The sequence below is a fragment of the Musca domestica genome, unplaced genomic scaffold, assembly GCF_030504385.1.
Source record: "Musca domestica strain aabys unplaced genomic scaffold, Musca_domestica.polishedcontigs.V.1.1 1, whole genome shotgun sequence".
NCBI lineage: Eukaryota > Metazoa > Arthropoda > Insecta > Diptera > Muscidae > Musca > Musca domestica.
The window spans coordinates 21,741,281-21,757,019 of record NW_026712114.1 but is presented as its reverse complement, the minus strand read 5'-3'; the positions used below and the strand labels follow the sequence as shown (position 1 = coordinate 21,757,019).

The 15,739-nt window shown below is 36.3% G+C and overlaps 1 protein-coding gene across 2 annotated transcripts in view; it reads right to left on the bottom strand.

Annotated features, from left to right (window-relative positions):
- LOC101893794 (dedicator of cytokinesis protein 3) overlaps window positions 1–15,739 on the bottom strand; it is a 171,894-nt gene that overhangs the window by 13,028 nt on the left and 143,127 nt on the right. For both annotated transcript variants that reach the window (XM_005178706.4, XM_005178705.4), the window contains exons 4-7: window positions 5,456–5,576; window positions 5,134–5,374; window positions 3,343–5,067; window positions 749–1,569 (exon numbers count right to left, since the gene is read on the bottom strand). In XM_005178706.4, coding sequence (XP_005178763.1) covers window positions 749–1,569; window positions 3,343–5,067; window positions 5,134–5,374; window positions 5,456–5,576 — 2,908 coding nt within the window. The remainder of the gene's footprint in view (window positions 1–748; window positions 1,570–3,342; window positions 5,068–5,133; window positions 5,375–5,455; window positions 5,577–15,739) is intronic.

The window sequence follows — 15,739 nt, the reverse complement described above, 5'->3', positions numbered from 1 at the left end:
AAGAAGAAATTTTCTTCACAAAATTTCGCTATAAATCTCAGAATAAACTATATATCTAGGTACAATAGTTCGTAAGAAAATGACATTCGAAATGTGTACATTACAACTGAAAATTATGTGTTTCCTTTTTTTACTGCTAAACTCAACACGATTCCATTCTTAGTCAAAATCTTCCTTAATTTTTCATTTTTCCTTAATTAATATTTTCAATATGAGTCTCTAAACGAAAGCAATTAATATACTTAATATGTGCCATAAATAATATCATAAATTTTGGTTTTTAAAAAAGTTTTTAATTTTCGACAAATTTAGCACTTTTTCCGAGTTCCTTGAAATTTTCTTAAAATGTCGCTGTCTAATTGTGGAAAATCCAAGTGTATTATTCTGCTTGAAGATCAAAAGCCCAAGAGATTTTCAAGCTCTTAGGTCAAGCTATTTTAAAGCCCTTATATAGCCTCGACAATATACAAAAGGAACTCAATATCAATGTCGTAACTTTTAAATATAGTCCTTTATAGATAATTTTGGATTACTTCAGGAATAGAAATAGGTCATGGTGATCCACTTTGTTTTACTTGAAAAAAACATATACAAAAAAAAAAGCCCATGTTGTAATCCGCAAAATTGCAAAAAAGTTTGAAGAAGGGGAACTTGTTTCATAATCTACTAATTTTTTCCTGTAAATATTCTTGAAATTATTTCGAAAATTCTTTAAAAATATACTAATTAAAGTAATATTGCTACTTACCTGTTCACATTGTATCATATCGTAGAATACGGTCAATGTAGCCTTTCTCAGTGATGGCTCGGGAACCAGTGTAACCTCCAGGAATGGCCCCACCATATATGGTATAAAATTCAGCTTTTGTTCACCCAACTGTGACCACATACTCAGTATTTGAAAACCCATCAAAACACGCATATCCCCGTGCGAATGTAAAATTTTACGCCGTTTCGGTTCACGATATTTTTCCAATTGCAATGAGGGTTGCGTCAGAAAGATCACAGCCAAATGGAAGTATTTTCGCCACAATTGAAAATCGAATAATTTAGATGACAAAAAACGATACACCAATGGTTTGGCAAATTCTTCCAGAGATTTGCGCAAAACATCGTTACATGCCAATTTCATGATTAACCAATCGTTGGGAAAGACCAACCAATCCTGTGACAATAGCTCTTCGAAGACCAACAATGAACTTGAGAGGAAATCTTTGAGATCACGTGGATCCTTGTTGGGACACAATTCATCCCAATAACGTTTGTATTGAGTTTCGTCCAACAGCTGCAGCAGGCCCAACATACAGGCCACCAATTGTGGTACCACCGGATTGGAACCTTCAATTATGATGATTATCGTTTTGATTAGTATGCCCAAGATGTTTTTACACAGCGAATCTAAATCGTGTTGCAACGTATTGGTGACTTTGTCTTTTTGCTCCTTTTGCAGATCATATAAATGTGTTAGGATTTCTGCCAGAATATCGGCACAAAGTTTCAATTCATTACGGCGTCCCAAATGCATGCGTAGGTGTTTACAGGCTACCGATAGGATAACTGTGCGGGAATCTGAAAATGAAACGAAAACAATGTCACACATTAGAAAAGTTAGCCTTCAGCTAAGATCGTAAAAACTTCAGCACAAAAAAATCTGCAAGAAATATCCACCACTGAGACTCCAATTATCTTAAAAAACTAAATAAAAAAACTGAAGACAGTAAAACCTCTTCAGAAAAAAATTATGTTTGTGACTAAGATAGTTCTTTAGGAAAAAATTGTCAATGAGCCACGGATGAGACTCGAAAAACTTTGTACGAAAATTTCTAAAAAAACATTCATGTCTGTTTAAAATTCCATGTTCGGTGCTCTGGTAGTTCTCTACAAAGATTCTTAAAAATGTCGAGATTTTAGCTCGGATAGTCCACCATAAAAATAAAATGTCATTCAAAATGCACTATCTCTCTGGAGATGTATAAAAAACTGTTTAAACAATTACTATTAAAGCTCTGATATACCTTTATAAAAATTCTTTAAAAAATCCAAGACAGTGGCTCCGTTGGTCTTCTACCAAATTTTCTAAACACTTTAGAATTATGGGTGTTTTAGTCTCCTATAAGAATTCGATAAAATTCTCTAATAAATCCACGATTATGGTTCTGACTTTTGTAATTATTCTGAACAAAAATTCACGATTATGACTCTAATATTCTTCTAGAGAAATTCCCTGATAGCCTTCTTGTTCTTCAAAATATTCTGCATTATTGCTCTGATAGTCTTTTGGCTCTGACAGTCTTCTACAAAAATTAATTGAAAAAATTCGAGATTGAGGCTCTGATAGCCTTCTTATTCTTCGAAAGATTTAGGATTATAGCTCTGATAGTCTTAAGCCTCTAAAAGACTTCTACAAAAATTCATAAAAAAATTCTGAAATTGTAGCTCTACGATAATAGTTCTGATAGCCTTTTTATTCTTCAAAAGATTAAGGATTATAGCTCTGATAGTCTTATGACTCTAACAGTCTTCTACAAAAATTCATTGAAAAAATCCGAGATTGGGGCTCCACGATAATGCCTTTGATAGCCTTCTTATTCTTCAAAATATTCTGGGTTATAGCTCTGATAGTCTTCTACAAAAATTCTTTAACAAATTTATGATTGCGACTCTGATAGTCTTTCAATAAATCCACGATTATGGTTCTGATAGCCTCTGGTATGCTGCTCTGGAAGTTTTTTTCTACAAAAATCTTATAAAAATCCACGATTGGGGCTCTGGTAGTTTTTTCTACAAAAATCTTAAAATATCCACGATTTTGGCTCTGGAAGTTCTCTACAAAAATTATTAAACAATTCACGATTAGCTCTGATAGTCCTATAAAGATTCTAGCACTGATAGTTCTTTAAAAAAAGAAGAGCTGATAGTCCTCTACGAAAAATCGCTACAACAATCCACGATTTTGACTCTGATTGTTCTCCTAAAATCTTCAACAATTTCCACGATTGTGGCCTAATATCCTTGATTAAAATTCTAAAAAAAATTCCTTATTCTAGCGCTAATAGTTTTCTAGAAAATTCTTCTTTGATGCTCCTCATCTAATACTTAAAATTATTATAAAAATCCAAACAAAATACACATTTGAATCTAATCCCCCACCACAAAAATCTTTCAAAAATCCAGGATTGTGGCTCCCAAGTCTCTATCAAAATTCCTTAAAAAACCTTAATTATGCCTCTTTAGAAATCGACTATTGTTTCTCTCTTAGACCTCTAGAAATCGGGATCTACACAACTAACAGAAAGAGAATTGAAAAAATTACAATGAATCGACCATTGTTTTCTTACTCACCATCCTCATGGAAAAGTTCACCAGATACCAAATCCTTAACAGCCTGTAATTTGGCCTGAATCAAACGGACCGGAGCATCCCTGGGTATGGCATCCAACATATTACGGGCCAACATGCCCAATTCCGGTGCTGGTAGGGTATCTTTCAATTGTTCCAAAACCACTCCCGTTGAACTTAGCAGAGCCTCCTGTGTGGGTATGATAAGATCATAGGATGGCACCGCCAACATACCATTCAAGGCAGTGAAAAGTGAATGCAAGTCCCGACGAAATGAATCTTCGTATTGACCACCGGTGGCTCGGGCAAACAGTTTACGTGATTGTATTAAAAGTTTAAAAATATATTCCAAGGAGCCGAAACACTTTTGAAATGGATCTGGATGTTCGGCTTTTGTTAGAAATACGGCCATGTGTTCGACTGAGGTAATCAGGCCCTTGTAGACCAAGGCTGCGGCAAAGTGATTTTCAATGTACTCATTCATGACCGGACGAAAATGTTGAAATTTATTGCTTTGTAGGAGACTAAAAATGCTAACCAGAACATGGAAGACTAGGCCCGAGTGTTGGGTACTGTTGCCCTCCTCATTGGAGAACATGGCAAAGAGGGCGTCCAAAACATCTTGCAGAAATTTGACAAGTTCTTCATCGTTTAGACGCAGTACACCCGTCAACGAGTCTTGGATCTTTTCGGGATGGGCCCGCCATTGTAGCAGCGACAGTAAATCGGCATTTTGTGTTAGTTTTGTGGAACACAGCAGGGAGCGCATAACAAACACTTCCTTGGAGCTACGATGAAACGTTGAGCTACACTCCACTTTGGCATGGGGATCTTTGGGTTTACAGGGTAATATCAAATAATTGGCAGTGGTTAGTTTTGCAGCATCCTCACATTTGTAGACATACAGTTCATGTTGGCCATCAGCCAGTGTGGCTCCGCTGGGATCCATGAGACGGGCAAAACTGAAACCAAACAACTTTGGTTCCGATTTTTCCCTGGTCGAACAGTGGCGAAATTCAAAACGAACATGGGCCGCAGAGAACTTATCAATGGGCACACTCAGACGTAACATTTCATTCCAGCAGGGAGCATTTTGATGATAGAGAATCATGGATTTGTAGTAGTTTTGGGTATCCATACCCGAAGCACCCCATAGACATTCTGTCAGGACATTGCCAGCAACGTCCAAGACCACAACCGTAACGAGAATATTTTTCGCTGTATTTTTGCCACCCCGCTCAAATTCTCCTCTTTCCAGGGTGATGAACATATCGTTGCGTACATCACCGGGCATTATTACATCGGGGAAGCCCATTTTACGGGTAATCGTACTACCTTGGAAGAGTAGGGGTTGTTCCTGTCGGGCCTGGCCTAAACCACCGTGCAAGAGTTTCAATGACACAATAATACCCTGATTACTTTGATTAATTGTTGTAATCGGCTGGAATTTGCTGCTGGATTTCTTAATGATCAGTTCATGTAGCTGATGGAAATCCTTCTCATCATTATGATAGACCAATTTGATATTATGATCCTTTTCCTCTGACTCAATGGTGGTATCATAGTGGCCGATATCAGCCAGTGAGAGGACACCCACACCGAAGGGTCGGCGATATGCAGCGGTACCGGTACAACAGGAATTATTGCTTGACTTTTCCGAGGGTAAAATCTTGCCCACACGCATTACAACGGCCACCAAATAGAGGTCTTCATTCAAGTCGGCAGCACCTGGAAGAGGGAGGGAGGGAGTTTTAAATTTCATTTTGAATCGAAGGTATCATACCATGAACTTACCCAAATCTGTGAATACCGTACAATTACTGTTGACCCTTTCAATATAATTCGCATAACCATCTTTACAGATCTTCACCACAAATCGTTCGGACACGGCTTTCATGTGATTCGCATCGTATAGATAGAAATAGACTTCGGCATCATCGCCACCACCAATGCGATAACCAAATTCACGCATGCAAAAATACAAATGGTGGGTGAGAATTTTTCGTTGGGTTTTTCGGCGCAAAGTACCTCGACTCTGGGAAAGAGAAAAGTCAGGAAATGAGGTTATGTATGTCAAGTAAATATTGAATGTTGGATATGGTGGGCATTAACTTACCGACGAGGCTTTGGCATTATCGGCACTTGTGACATGAACATTGTATAGACCAACAATTCCTATGTTATGGGGATCCACAGCCAAGGGACCAATACGTGGCACCAAATCAAGGCCTAGTTTTCTGTAAAGAAAAAAATATTTTTAAATATTTTTTTGTAGAAAAACAAATATTTTTAAATATTTTTTTGTAGAAAAAAAAATATTTTTTAATGTAACTATCAAGAAAAAATGATTGTATAAAAATTTAAATACACTTTTTTAAGAGAGAAAAAATAACTTTTTTGAATTTTTTTCTTAAATATTTTATTTTTTTATGAAATATTTTTTTTTATTATTTTTATTATGTTAAAATTACATACATACATATTAATATTTATATATACAGGGTGAGATAAAAAGCCTGCAACAAAGTCAAACGCCATAATTTTTCAATTTTTTCACATTTTATTGAATGAAAGCAAAAAATACCGGAAATAGCATCAAATTTTAGAATATGTTTGAATTGGTCACCTTTGACACGAATTAAGGCCTTCAAACGGCCAATAAAACCGTCACACGCTGCCCGAATGTTGCACTGCGGTATTTTGGCCCATTCCCGGCGAAGCGCTTGCTTGAGGAGATCGACACTTTGTTATTTTTTAGTGCCAACCTTGCTTTCCAAAATACTCCAGACGCAATAGTCCAACGGATTGCTATCCGTAGATTTTGGTGGCCATTGTGCACCGAAAATGATACGAGGAACCTCATTTTGTAACCATTCTGGGGTGGCGCTTGCTGAGTACGATGGTGCTGAGTCCTGTTGGTATGTTCAAGGTCTGCGGCCAAAATGTTTGCGTACTCAAGGCTTTAATACAACCTCTAGAATATTTTCGAGATAATATTAAGCATTTATTCTGATGCCACGGTCGATTAATACGAGCGGAGAGCGACCATTGGCTGTTATTGCGGCCCACAACATCACCATGGCCGGCTCTTGAGTTCTGGTGGCCAACCGAAGGTGCACACTTTCAGCTGACCTCTTTGGCAAGTAAACACGATCATTTTGTTTGTTTACAAACTGCTGGACAACGAATGTTTTCTCATCGAAGAAAACCAAATAAGGCAGTTCACCACTTTCGGCCAAGCGAAGCAACTCTTTAGCTCGTTTGAGTCTATTTTCTTTCTGTTGCAGTTTTTGGAATTTCAATGGCTTTACCCCGAGCTCATTTTTCAATATTTGCCGAATGGAATATTGCGATTAATTCAGCTCATGAGCCATTTTTTGGCCACTGCGTCGGGTGTTCGGATCAAGTCGCTTCTTTACTGATTTTCTTCTTTACTGATTTTCTGCTGATGTTGCTGTTTTCTTCCGTCCACTTGACGTCGGCTACGCTACCAGTATTACGGTAACGAGCGATGATACGAGACACAAAATATTTATTCACATTTAAATACTGGAGTGCTCCAGCGATAGCCACTTGTGGTTTTCCAGCCAAATATAAAAAAATCAAACTATCACGCTTGAATTCCATCACGAATAAAATTTATTTCTGAAAATTCTAACCAAAATGCTTTTTTTACGCTTGTAAACAATATAATGAGCTGTCACTGGAATAATTTTAATAGGTGTCGGACAAGTGGCTTAGGAATGACAGCAGTCTGAAATTGATTGCAGTTTTTTCATCTCATGCTGTATTATTTTCAACATAATTTTAAAAATCCTGTTTTTTTTTGACAGAAAAAAATCTCAAAAATGTTGTAATTAACATTTAATTTCCCACACTCTTTTTTGGAAAGGATAAAATTAATGTTTTAAATATTTTTTGGCAGGAAAAGTTTTTTAAGTATTTTCAAGACAAAAATTTTTTGTTTTTAAATTAAATATTTTTTTTTTGAAAAAAAAAAAAAAAACACAAAAATTCTGCAAATAAAATTAATTTCTTTGAATAACTTTTAAGGAAAAATATTATTTCCGAAACTTAGGTATTCCCTGCCTTACCCCCTGGTAAACATTACCATCGTTCTCCATTAATAAACAAACGTTGTTTTTATAAAAAACAAAAATAAATGGCTTAAGCCTGGCCATTTTGCAACAACAAAAGATAATTTTTATTATTTTTTTTATAAAATATTTTAATTTTTAACATAATTAAAAAAAAATATTTTTTTTTTGAACAGAAGAAAAGTACTCAAAAAGGTTGTAATTAACATTTAAATTCCCAAATTTTTTAGAATTTTTTTTTCGATTTGAAGATTCCATGATTTATTATGTGTCGTCGTTCCAGTGCTAATAGCATCCACCACAAATGACCACAAGTATGCCTGTCCGATTGTCGGCATAGCAGTGACCAAAAATGATAATTTTTCAATCATTTATCTCAACCAAGAACATAAAAAAATCTACTCATTGCGGGTGGTTTAAGGCCAAGAACCAGTATCGAACAAACATTGCCAACAAACATAACAAAAACAAAACAAACGACAAAAAAAAAAATAGAGAAACCTCAAAAACCACTGAAATCGAATATTTTGACATGAAACCCATTTAAAACTAATGGGTTTCCAGCCATTCCTGTGGCCATCAATGATCATCAATTGCATGGCAACGTTTTGTATGTTTTTATGTGTGTGCGTGTAATAGGGTGTAACGAGGGTGAATGGGATTTTTAAAATTATTTTCTATTCAAGGCATGTAAAAACGTTATTTAGAAATTGTTTTTAATAGGAGGCTGCATATCTTGTCAAGAGCCCTTATTATTGCAGCAGCCCAGCAGAATGCCAATAATCCAATGAAAGGTCACCAACAAAAAATTGAAGAAAAAAATTAAATTGGAAGATAAAATAACTTTTATTAGCGAAAATGGCTTTTGCATACCAAATATTTCGAAATCTGACTCAATATACCCTCCTTATATGGTGTAAGGTATACCAAAATTAGTAAGGAAAGGTTAAAAGTCGGACAAGGCCGAGTATATGATACTCTACATCGCTATGAGTATTTAGTAGAGTGAGTAGGGAGCAATAACCGTAAAATCGGATGAAGATGTATATCGAAGCTATATAAAAATCTGAACCGATCTCTATAAAATTTGGCTGAGATATTTTCGAGCTGCATCTGATGTCCGGTAGCAAATATCATTGTTTTGGAGTCAATATTACGCATGTGACGGATTTTAACACAAAATTGGATAAAACATATACAGTGTGAGATGAAAAAACTGCAACTAACTTCAGACTGCTGTCATTTCTAAGCCACTCGTCTGAAGGCTGCTAAAATTATCCTAGTGACAGCTCATTATATTGTTTACAAGCGTACAAAAGCATTTTGTTGATAATTTTCCAGAAAGAAAGTTATTCGTGACGGAATTCAAGCGTGATAGTGTGATTTCTTTATATTAGAGCACTCCAGCATTTAAATGTGAATTAATATTTTGTGTCTCTTACCATCGCTCATTACCGTGATACTGATAGCGTAGGCCGACGTCAAGGAAGTGGGCGGAAAAAAACAGCAACATCAGCAGAAATGATTCGAAATGTAAAGAAGCGACTTGATCGCAATATTCCATTCGGCAAATATTGAAAAATGAGTTCGGGGTAAAGCCATTGAAATTCCAAAAAGTGCAAGAAATTATAACGCAACAGAAAAAAAATAGACTCAAAAGAGCTAAAGTGTTACTTCGCTTGGCCGAAAGTGGTGAACTGCGGAATTTGGTTTTCTCCGATGAGAAAACATTCGTGGTCCAGCAGTTTGTAAACAAATAATATACATGCCAAAGAGTTCAGCTGAATATTCGCACCTTCGGTTGGCCACCAGAACTCAAGCGCCGGCCATGGTGATGGTGTGGGCCGCCATAACAGCCAATGGTCGCTCTTCGCTCGTATTAACCGACCGTGGCATCAGAATAAATGCCGAATATTATCGCGAAAATATTCTGGAGGGGGTAATAAAGCCTTGGGCACGCAAACATTTTGGCCGCAGACCTTGGACATTCCAACAGGACTCAGCACGCTCCACCCAAGAATGGTTACAAATGAGGTTCCTCGCTTCATTTCCAGCGCACAATGGGCAGCAAAATCTCCGGATACCAATCCGTTGGACTATTGTGTCTGGAGTATTTTGGAAAGCAAGGTTGGCACTAAAAAATACCAAAGTGTCGATCACCGCAAGCGCTTCGCCTGGAATGGGCCAAAATACCGCAAAGCAACATTCGGGCAGCGTGTGACGGTTTCATTGGCCATAATTCCTGCCAAAGGTGACCAATTCGAACAAAGCTTATCTTATTCTAAAATTTGATGCATTTTCCGACATTCTTTTTTTTGGCTTTCATTCAAAAAAATTAAAAAGCTATAACTGAACAAATTTTCTCCAAATTTGATATAATTTCTTTGAGACTGAATTCAGTCGGAAGTGCCAGAATGCACTGATATTGGGGATTTGGTGCGCAATTAACCCGAAATCGGCGGAAGATGTATGTGGGAGCTATACCTAAATTCAAACCGATTCTCACCAATTTCAATAGGGTTCGTTCTTGGGCCAAAAAAATATTTTTTTGGAAAATTTCATATTGATCGGACAACAAATGTGACCTGCATTTTGTTCACAAAAATACATGGGCAGGCGGATAGACGTGCATAAATCGACTCAGAAAGTTATTTTATGAATATCCTCAAAAGTAACTATGGATCTATCTCGCTTCCTTCTCCATGTTACAAACCAATACACAAAGACATAATACCCTTATCACTATATGTTGTTGCGTTCCACTCTTATGTCCATGCATTCATGCAGACACAAATGGGCGTTGTGACTATCGAATAAATGTGTGGTAAATGTTTAAAATGTAAATGTAATTAACACGACAAGAAAAAAATGAGTCTAAATGAATTGCTAAGTTTTATACGAGTTCAGATGGTGTGGTAAGCGGTTAAAAAAGGAAGAACCATTATATGGAAGCCTCAGCAGACCGTTATGTTCTATGCAAAATTTGTCAATAAAATATTTGGCGGTAAAAGAGAAATGAAAGAAAATACTTAATAACAAGTAAAAAAAAAGAAGCTAAGTTCGGCCGGGACAAACTTTTAATACCCTCCACCATTTCGAAGGAACTTGAAAAATTTAAAAAAAAAATCGCAGAAAAATACCTCTCAAATAAAACCCCGTATGGGGGTTTCATAAGTAATTTTTTGTTACAGATTGTAGTACCGATTACGAACTTTAAATACAAAATTTGAAACAATTCTGTCACCAAATGTCGCTAAAATTATCAAAAAGCCGAATATTGGGAGTTACTATAACATGGGTGCTGTACGTAGACATGGACCTGCATGGACACTTTTTTTGTCATATATTGAAGTTCCCATAACGAACTTCAACTATGAAACTTGAAACAATTCCGGTTAATAATATCGCTGAGATCATCAAAATACCGAATATCGGAAGTTATCGTTATATGGGGGCTTTTCGAAGACGTGAACCTGTGTACTCGATTTTTTGTCATAGGCTGTATTAAGTATTACGAACTTAAAATACGAAATGAAATAAATTTCGAAATAATTCCGGTAAAAAATATCGCTAAAATCGTCAGAATACCGAATATTGGGAGGTACCGTTATACGGGGGCTATATGAAAACGTGGCCTTGCAAATTAATCCATAATTATAGCTTCGTCAAATTCTGAAATTATCATTTTGAAAAATCCACCTTCTGATGATTATCGCAACTTGTACTTAATTTTTTTTTAAATCCCCAACCATAGCTCTGATAGTCCTTGAAAAAAAATACCCAATCCGTAAAAAATAATAAAAAAAAAATTAGAAAATATCAGTCGGTTTTGCCGACAGATGTATACCCTCAGCCAATGTTTGATTATTTAAATATATTTTGACTTCTGCTATGATTATTCAAATTGATGACCCTCTATGGAGTAGGTTTGGAAGGAATATTGTCCATTTCGCATCGGGATCGGGAGGGGTTCGCAGATATATATCAACTTTACATTATCAACATTACAGATCTTGTGTTAGAAAAAATGTTTGTATGTGTGAAATTTGCTTTTCAAAATCTTGAACCCTATATGCGGGAGGTACCAGAATTAATGGTGCGATCTCTACCATCGTTATAACAGATCTTGTGTTGATAGAAATATTGATATGTACCCAGTCTTGAATGGAATCGGATGTTAATTTCGCTTTTATGAGCTTCATGGATATTTAAAATGTTGAGCTTTTGTGGGGGAGGTACCAGAAGGAGTGGACCGATGTATTCCATATTAACACCAGACCTAGGGTTAATAAAATTATTTGGAAGTGTGAAATATAAAGACAATCGGACACTCACATCACATTTTATAAGAGTTGTTATTATTCAAAATTTTAACCCTTTGTGGGAGAGGTACTTGATGGAGTGGACCGCTATTGTCCATTTTCGCACCTGACCTAGAACTGACGCAAATATTAGCATTTGCAAAGTTGGAGCAAAATCGGATTACTGTTTCTCTTTATGTGTAAAAAATATATTTTTTGAAAATGTCGACATTTTGTGGGGGAGGTAACAGAAGGAGTGGACCGATATTGTCCATTTCCGAACTTGATCTAAATTTTACAAAAATATTACAATGTATCAACTTTGAGCCAAATCGGATACTCCCTTCGAGAGTTATCGTGCACATCAGCCAGACAGACGGACGTACATCGCTAGATCGACTCCAAATGTCCTGAAACGGATTTGGAAATCTAGGGTCTAAAACCGTCATTTCGACTAGGCACGTTTTGAACGTATCAAATGATATATACCTTCTGTAGGTGAAGGTATAAAAATACCCAATAATAGCTCTGTTAGTTCTTAAAAAAATAATCCATGATTCTTCAATTCTTTAAAAGAGCCCTTAAAAAATCATAAAATCTGTAATTATAGCTACTTCAGTTCCAGATCTAATGATTTTTGGAAAAAGTTTTAAAAATCCATGATTAGTTTTTGAAAAAAAAACTCTGGTAGTATTAATAAAAAATCAAGATTATAGCTCTGATTGTTTTTGAAATTATTTTTTAAAAAAATTCACGATTATCGCTCTGATACTCCGTGAAATTATCTTCCACAATCATAGTTCTGATACTCTTTGAAATCATACTTTTAAATTCTGATTTTAATATTCATGTGCCTGGATCTGAAAGTCCTAAAAAATTATAAAAAAATTGAATGGCTTTAAAAAATTACAAATAAGTTCTGCTAAATTTAATTTAGCTGGGTAGCCGTTTTTCAAAATTATAAACCAAAATAAACTGCGGTTTTAAATTCATTTCAATTTACTGCCTGCCTTACGTTGATTCAAGATGTTGCTGCTGGTTATACGCTGGCCTCTGTTCAGCTGGGTTTACCAATCTTACGCATAGAAAGAGATGGCAAATCGAAAAGAAACCATAAGAAAACAATTCAAAAAATGAAATTGTGGATTGTTACTAAGCGGCAAGGGGGTTAACAAGTAGTAGATGCTCACGAACAGCGTATTTGCTGCAATGTCGTCGATACATCGGCTGTAGCGACGACTTCACCATGTAGATCGCGTCGTCGCCATGGTCGTGATGATCGTCATAAATGATTTTTTTTCTTTACATGGCGTTGCTTTAAATGGCTGTATAACAAAACATAACTACTGCATTCCGCACAACCACTTTACGAGCCGAACGAAACAACAGCGCGGAGTACAGGTAATAAAGTTGTTATAACTGTTATACGACAGTTTCACGCTCTTAAGAGATGTAAATAGTGTTTAAGAGAAAAGGTCTCCGACAATATTCCTCTCTGTCATATTTATGTATGCAGCCTGTGTTTCAGATTTGTTTTGTTGTAATATTGAGGTTATTCATAATTTAAAAATGTTGTTGTTGGTTCTCGTTGTTGTTATCGAATAAATTATAATGTCGTTAGAAATGTTTTAAAACGGCCCGTTGAAATTTATGATGATAATGATGTTTTGTTTTTTTGGGAGAAATGTGAGACATGTGATTTTCAAATTCAATAGATACCAGATAAGGGTTGCCATGTAGGTATTTGAAAATTAACTTTTTTCTAATTTTCAATTAAAAAATTGGATTATTTCAAGGATTAGGGTAAGTGTGGTGTCAAATCAATAATTGTGGATTAAAAATATTTTTATAAGGACTTTAAAAGCTATAAGCGTGGATTTTTTAAGAACACCATTTGAGCTATAACCGTGGACTTTTAAAATTATTTTTCAAGGAAGTTAGCTGTGTTAGAAAAGGGGATTTTTAAATATTTTTTTAGGGGCTATCGAAGCTAAATATTCTTAATCAGCGTACAATTCTTGGTCGATTTAGCGATGTCCGTCTGTCTGTTGTAATTAGTCTATATTTCTAACGAATTGAGATAGAAGGTTAAGCTCGTAAATAGGCCATGTGGGTCTACATTGCAATGGTACCTCGCAATATTCGGTATTTGAATGATTTTACCAGCATTATTTGCCGGAATTGTTTCAAATTTCGTATTTGAATATCTTAATGCGTGTCACGTCTTTGTACAGGGTGTGATGAAAAAACTGCAACCAACATCAGACTGCTGTCATTTCTAAGCCACTCGTCCGACAGCTGTTAAAATTATTCCAGTAACAGCTCATTATATTGTTTACAAACATACAGAAGCATTTTGGTGAGAATTTTCCAGAAAAAAAGATATTCGCGATGGAATTCAAGCGTGATGTTTTTATATTTGGCTGGAAAACCACAAGTGGCTATCGTTCAGAGCACTCCAGCTATTAAATGTGAATAAATCTTTTCTGTTTCGTACCATCGCTCGTTACCGTGATACTGGTAGCGTAGCCCGACGTCAAGGAAGTGGACGGAAGAAGACAGCAACATCAGCAAAAATGGTTCGAAATATAAAGAAGCGACTTTATCTACACCCTCGTCGCAGTGGCCGAAAAATGGCTGGTGAGCTGAACATATCGCAATATTCCATTGGGCAAATATTGAAAAACAAGCTCGGGGTAAAGCCATTGAAATTCCAAAAAAGTGCAAGAACTTACACCGCAACAGAATGAAAATAGACTCAAATGAGCTAAAGAGTTGCTTCGCTTGGCCGAAAGTGGTGAACTGCCGAATTTGGTTTTCTCCGATTAGAAAACATTCGTTGTCCAGCAATGTGTAAACAAACAAGATGATCCTGTTTACTTGCCAAAGAGGTCAGCTGAAAATTTGCACTTTCAGTTGGCCACCAGAACTCAAGCTTCGGCCATAACAGCCGATGGTCGCTCTCCGCTCGTATTAATCGACCGTGGCATCAAAATAAATGCCGAATACTATCACGAAAATATTCTGGAGGGTGTATTAAAGCCTTGGGCACGCAACCATTTTGGTCGCAGACCTTGGACATTCCAACAGGACTCAGCACCATCAGGACAGGTCTCAGCTCGCGCCACCCAAAAATGGTTAAAAACTGAGGTTCCTCGCTTCATTTTCAGCGCATAATGGCCACCAAAATCTCCAGATACCAATCCGTTGGACTATTGTGTCTGGAGTATTTTGGAAAGCAAGATTGGCACAAAACATGCCATAAATAATCGATCACCTCAAGCAATCACTTTTCCGGGAATGTGCAAAAATACCGCAGAAATCGTGCCAAAGATGACCAAATCGAACATTTTCGACATTTTTGCTTTCATTCAATAGTATTTAAAATAAAAATGTAAAAATTATGGCAGTTTTCTTATCTCACCCTGTATGCATCTCCCCATTCTAGACAACTTTTAGTATTAATTTTCAAAAACCCTAAAACCAGCCCTATCACACACCTAGGCACCAAGAGTGATCATCGTGCAACATTTAAACATTCTAGCTTCAGCTGTTTGGTCTGGGCGTTGATTCTCAATCAGTCAGCCAGTTAGTAGTTCCACCTTTTGTTACAACCCTTTTATAAGGATATCCTCTGATTTTAGTTATTGTAAGCGGTCTGAGGCATATTTTCAGTCCATATGGCTCTAACGTGGTTTCAAAGTACGAAGAACGTTTTTTTTGTAATCAATTTCAATGTAGTTCTATGTTCCGGAGTAGCGCCCATGAATAGGATGCTCTGGATTAAAAGGTTGTGTTGTTTTAAATTCCAACCAAAGTAAAGAAAACTTTTGCTGGACCTGGCAACCCTATATGATCTGGTTGGTAATGACATATATATACAGACGAAAAAAAACGCTGCTCATATATGTAGAAGGAGAAGCTAAAAAACAGGCTAACCAAAGAGAACGCAAGTCTATGAAAAAACCTGGCTGTTTTGTATCTCAAAACTTGTTTGAGATT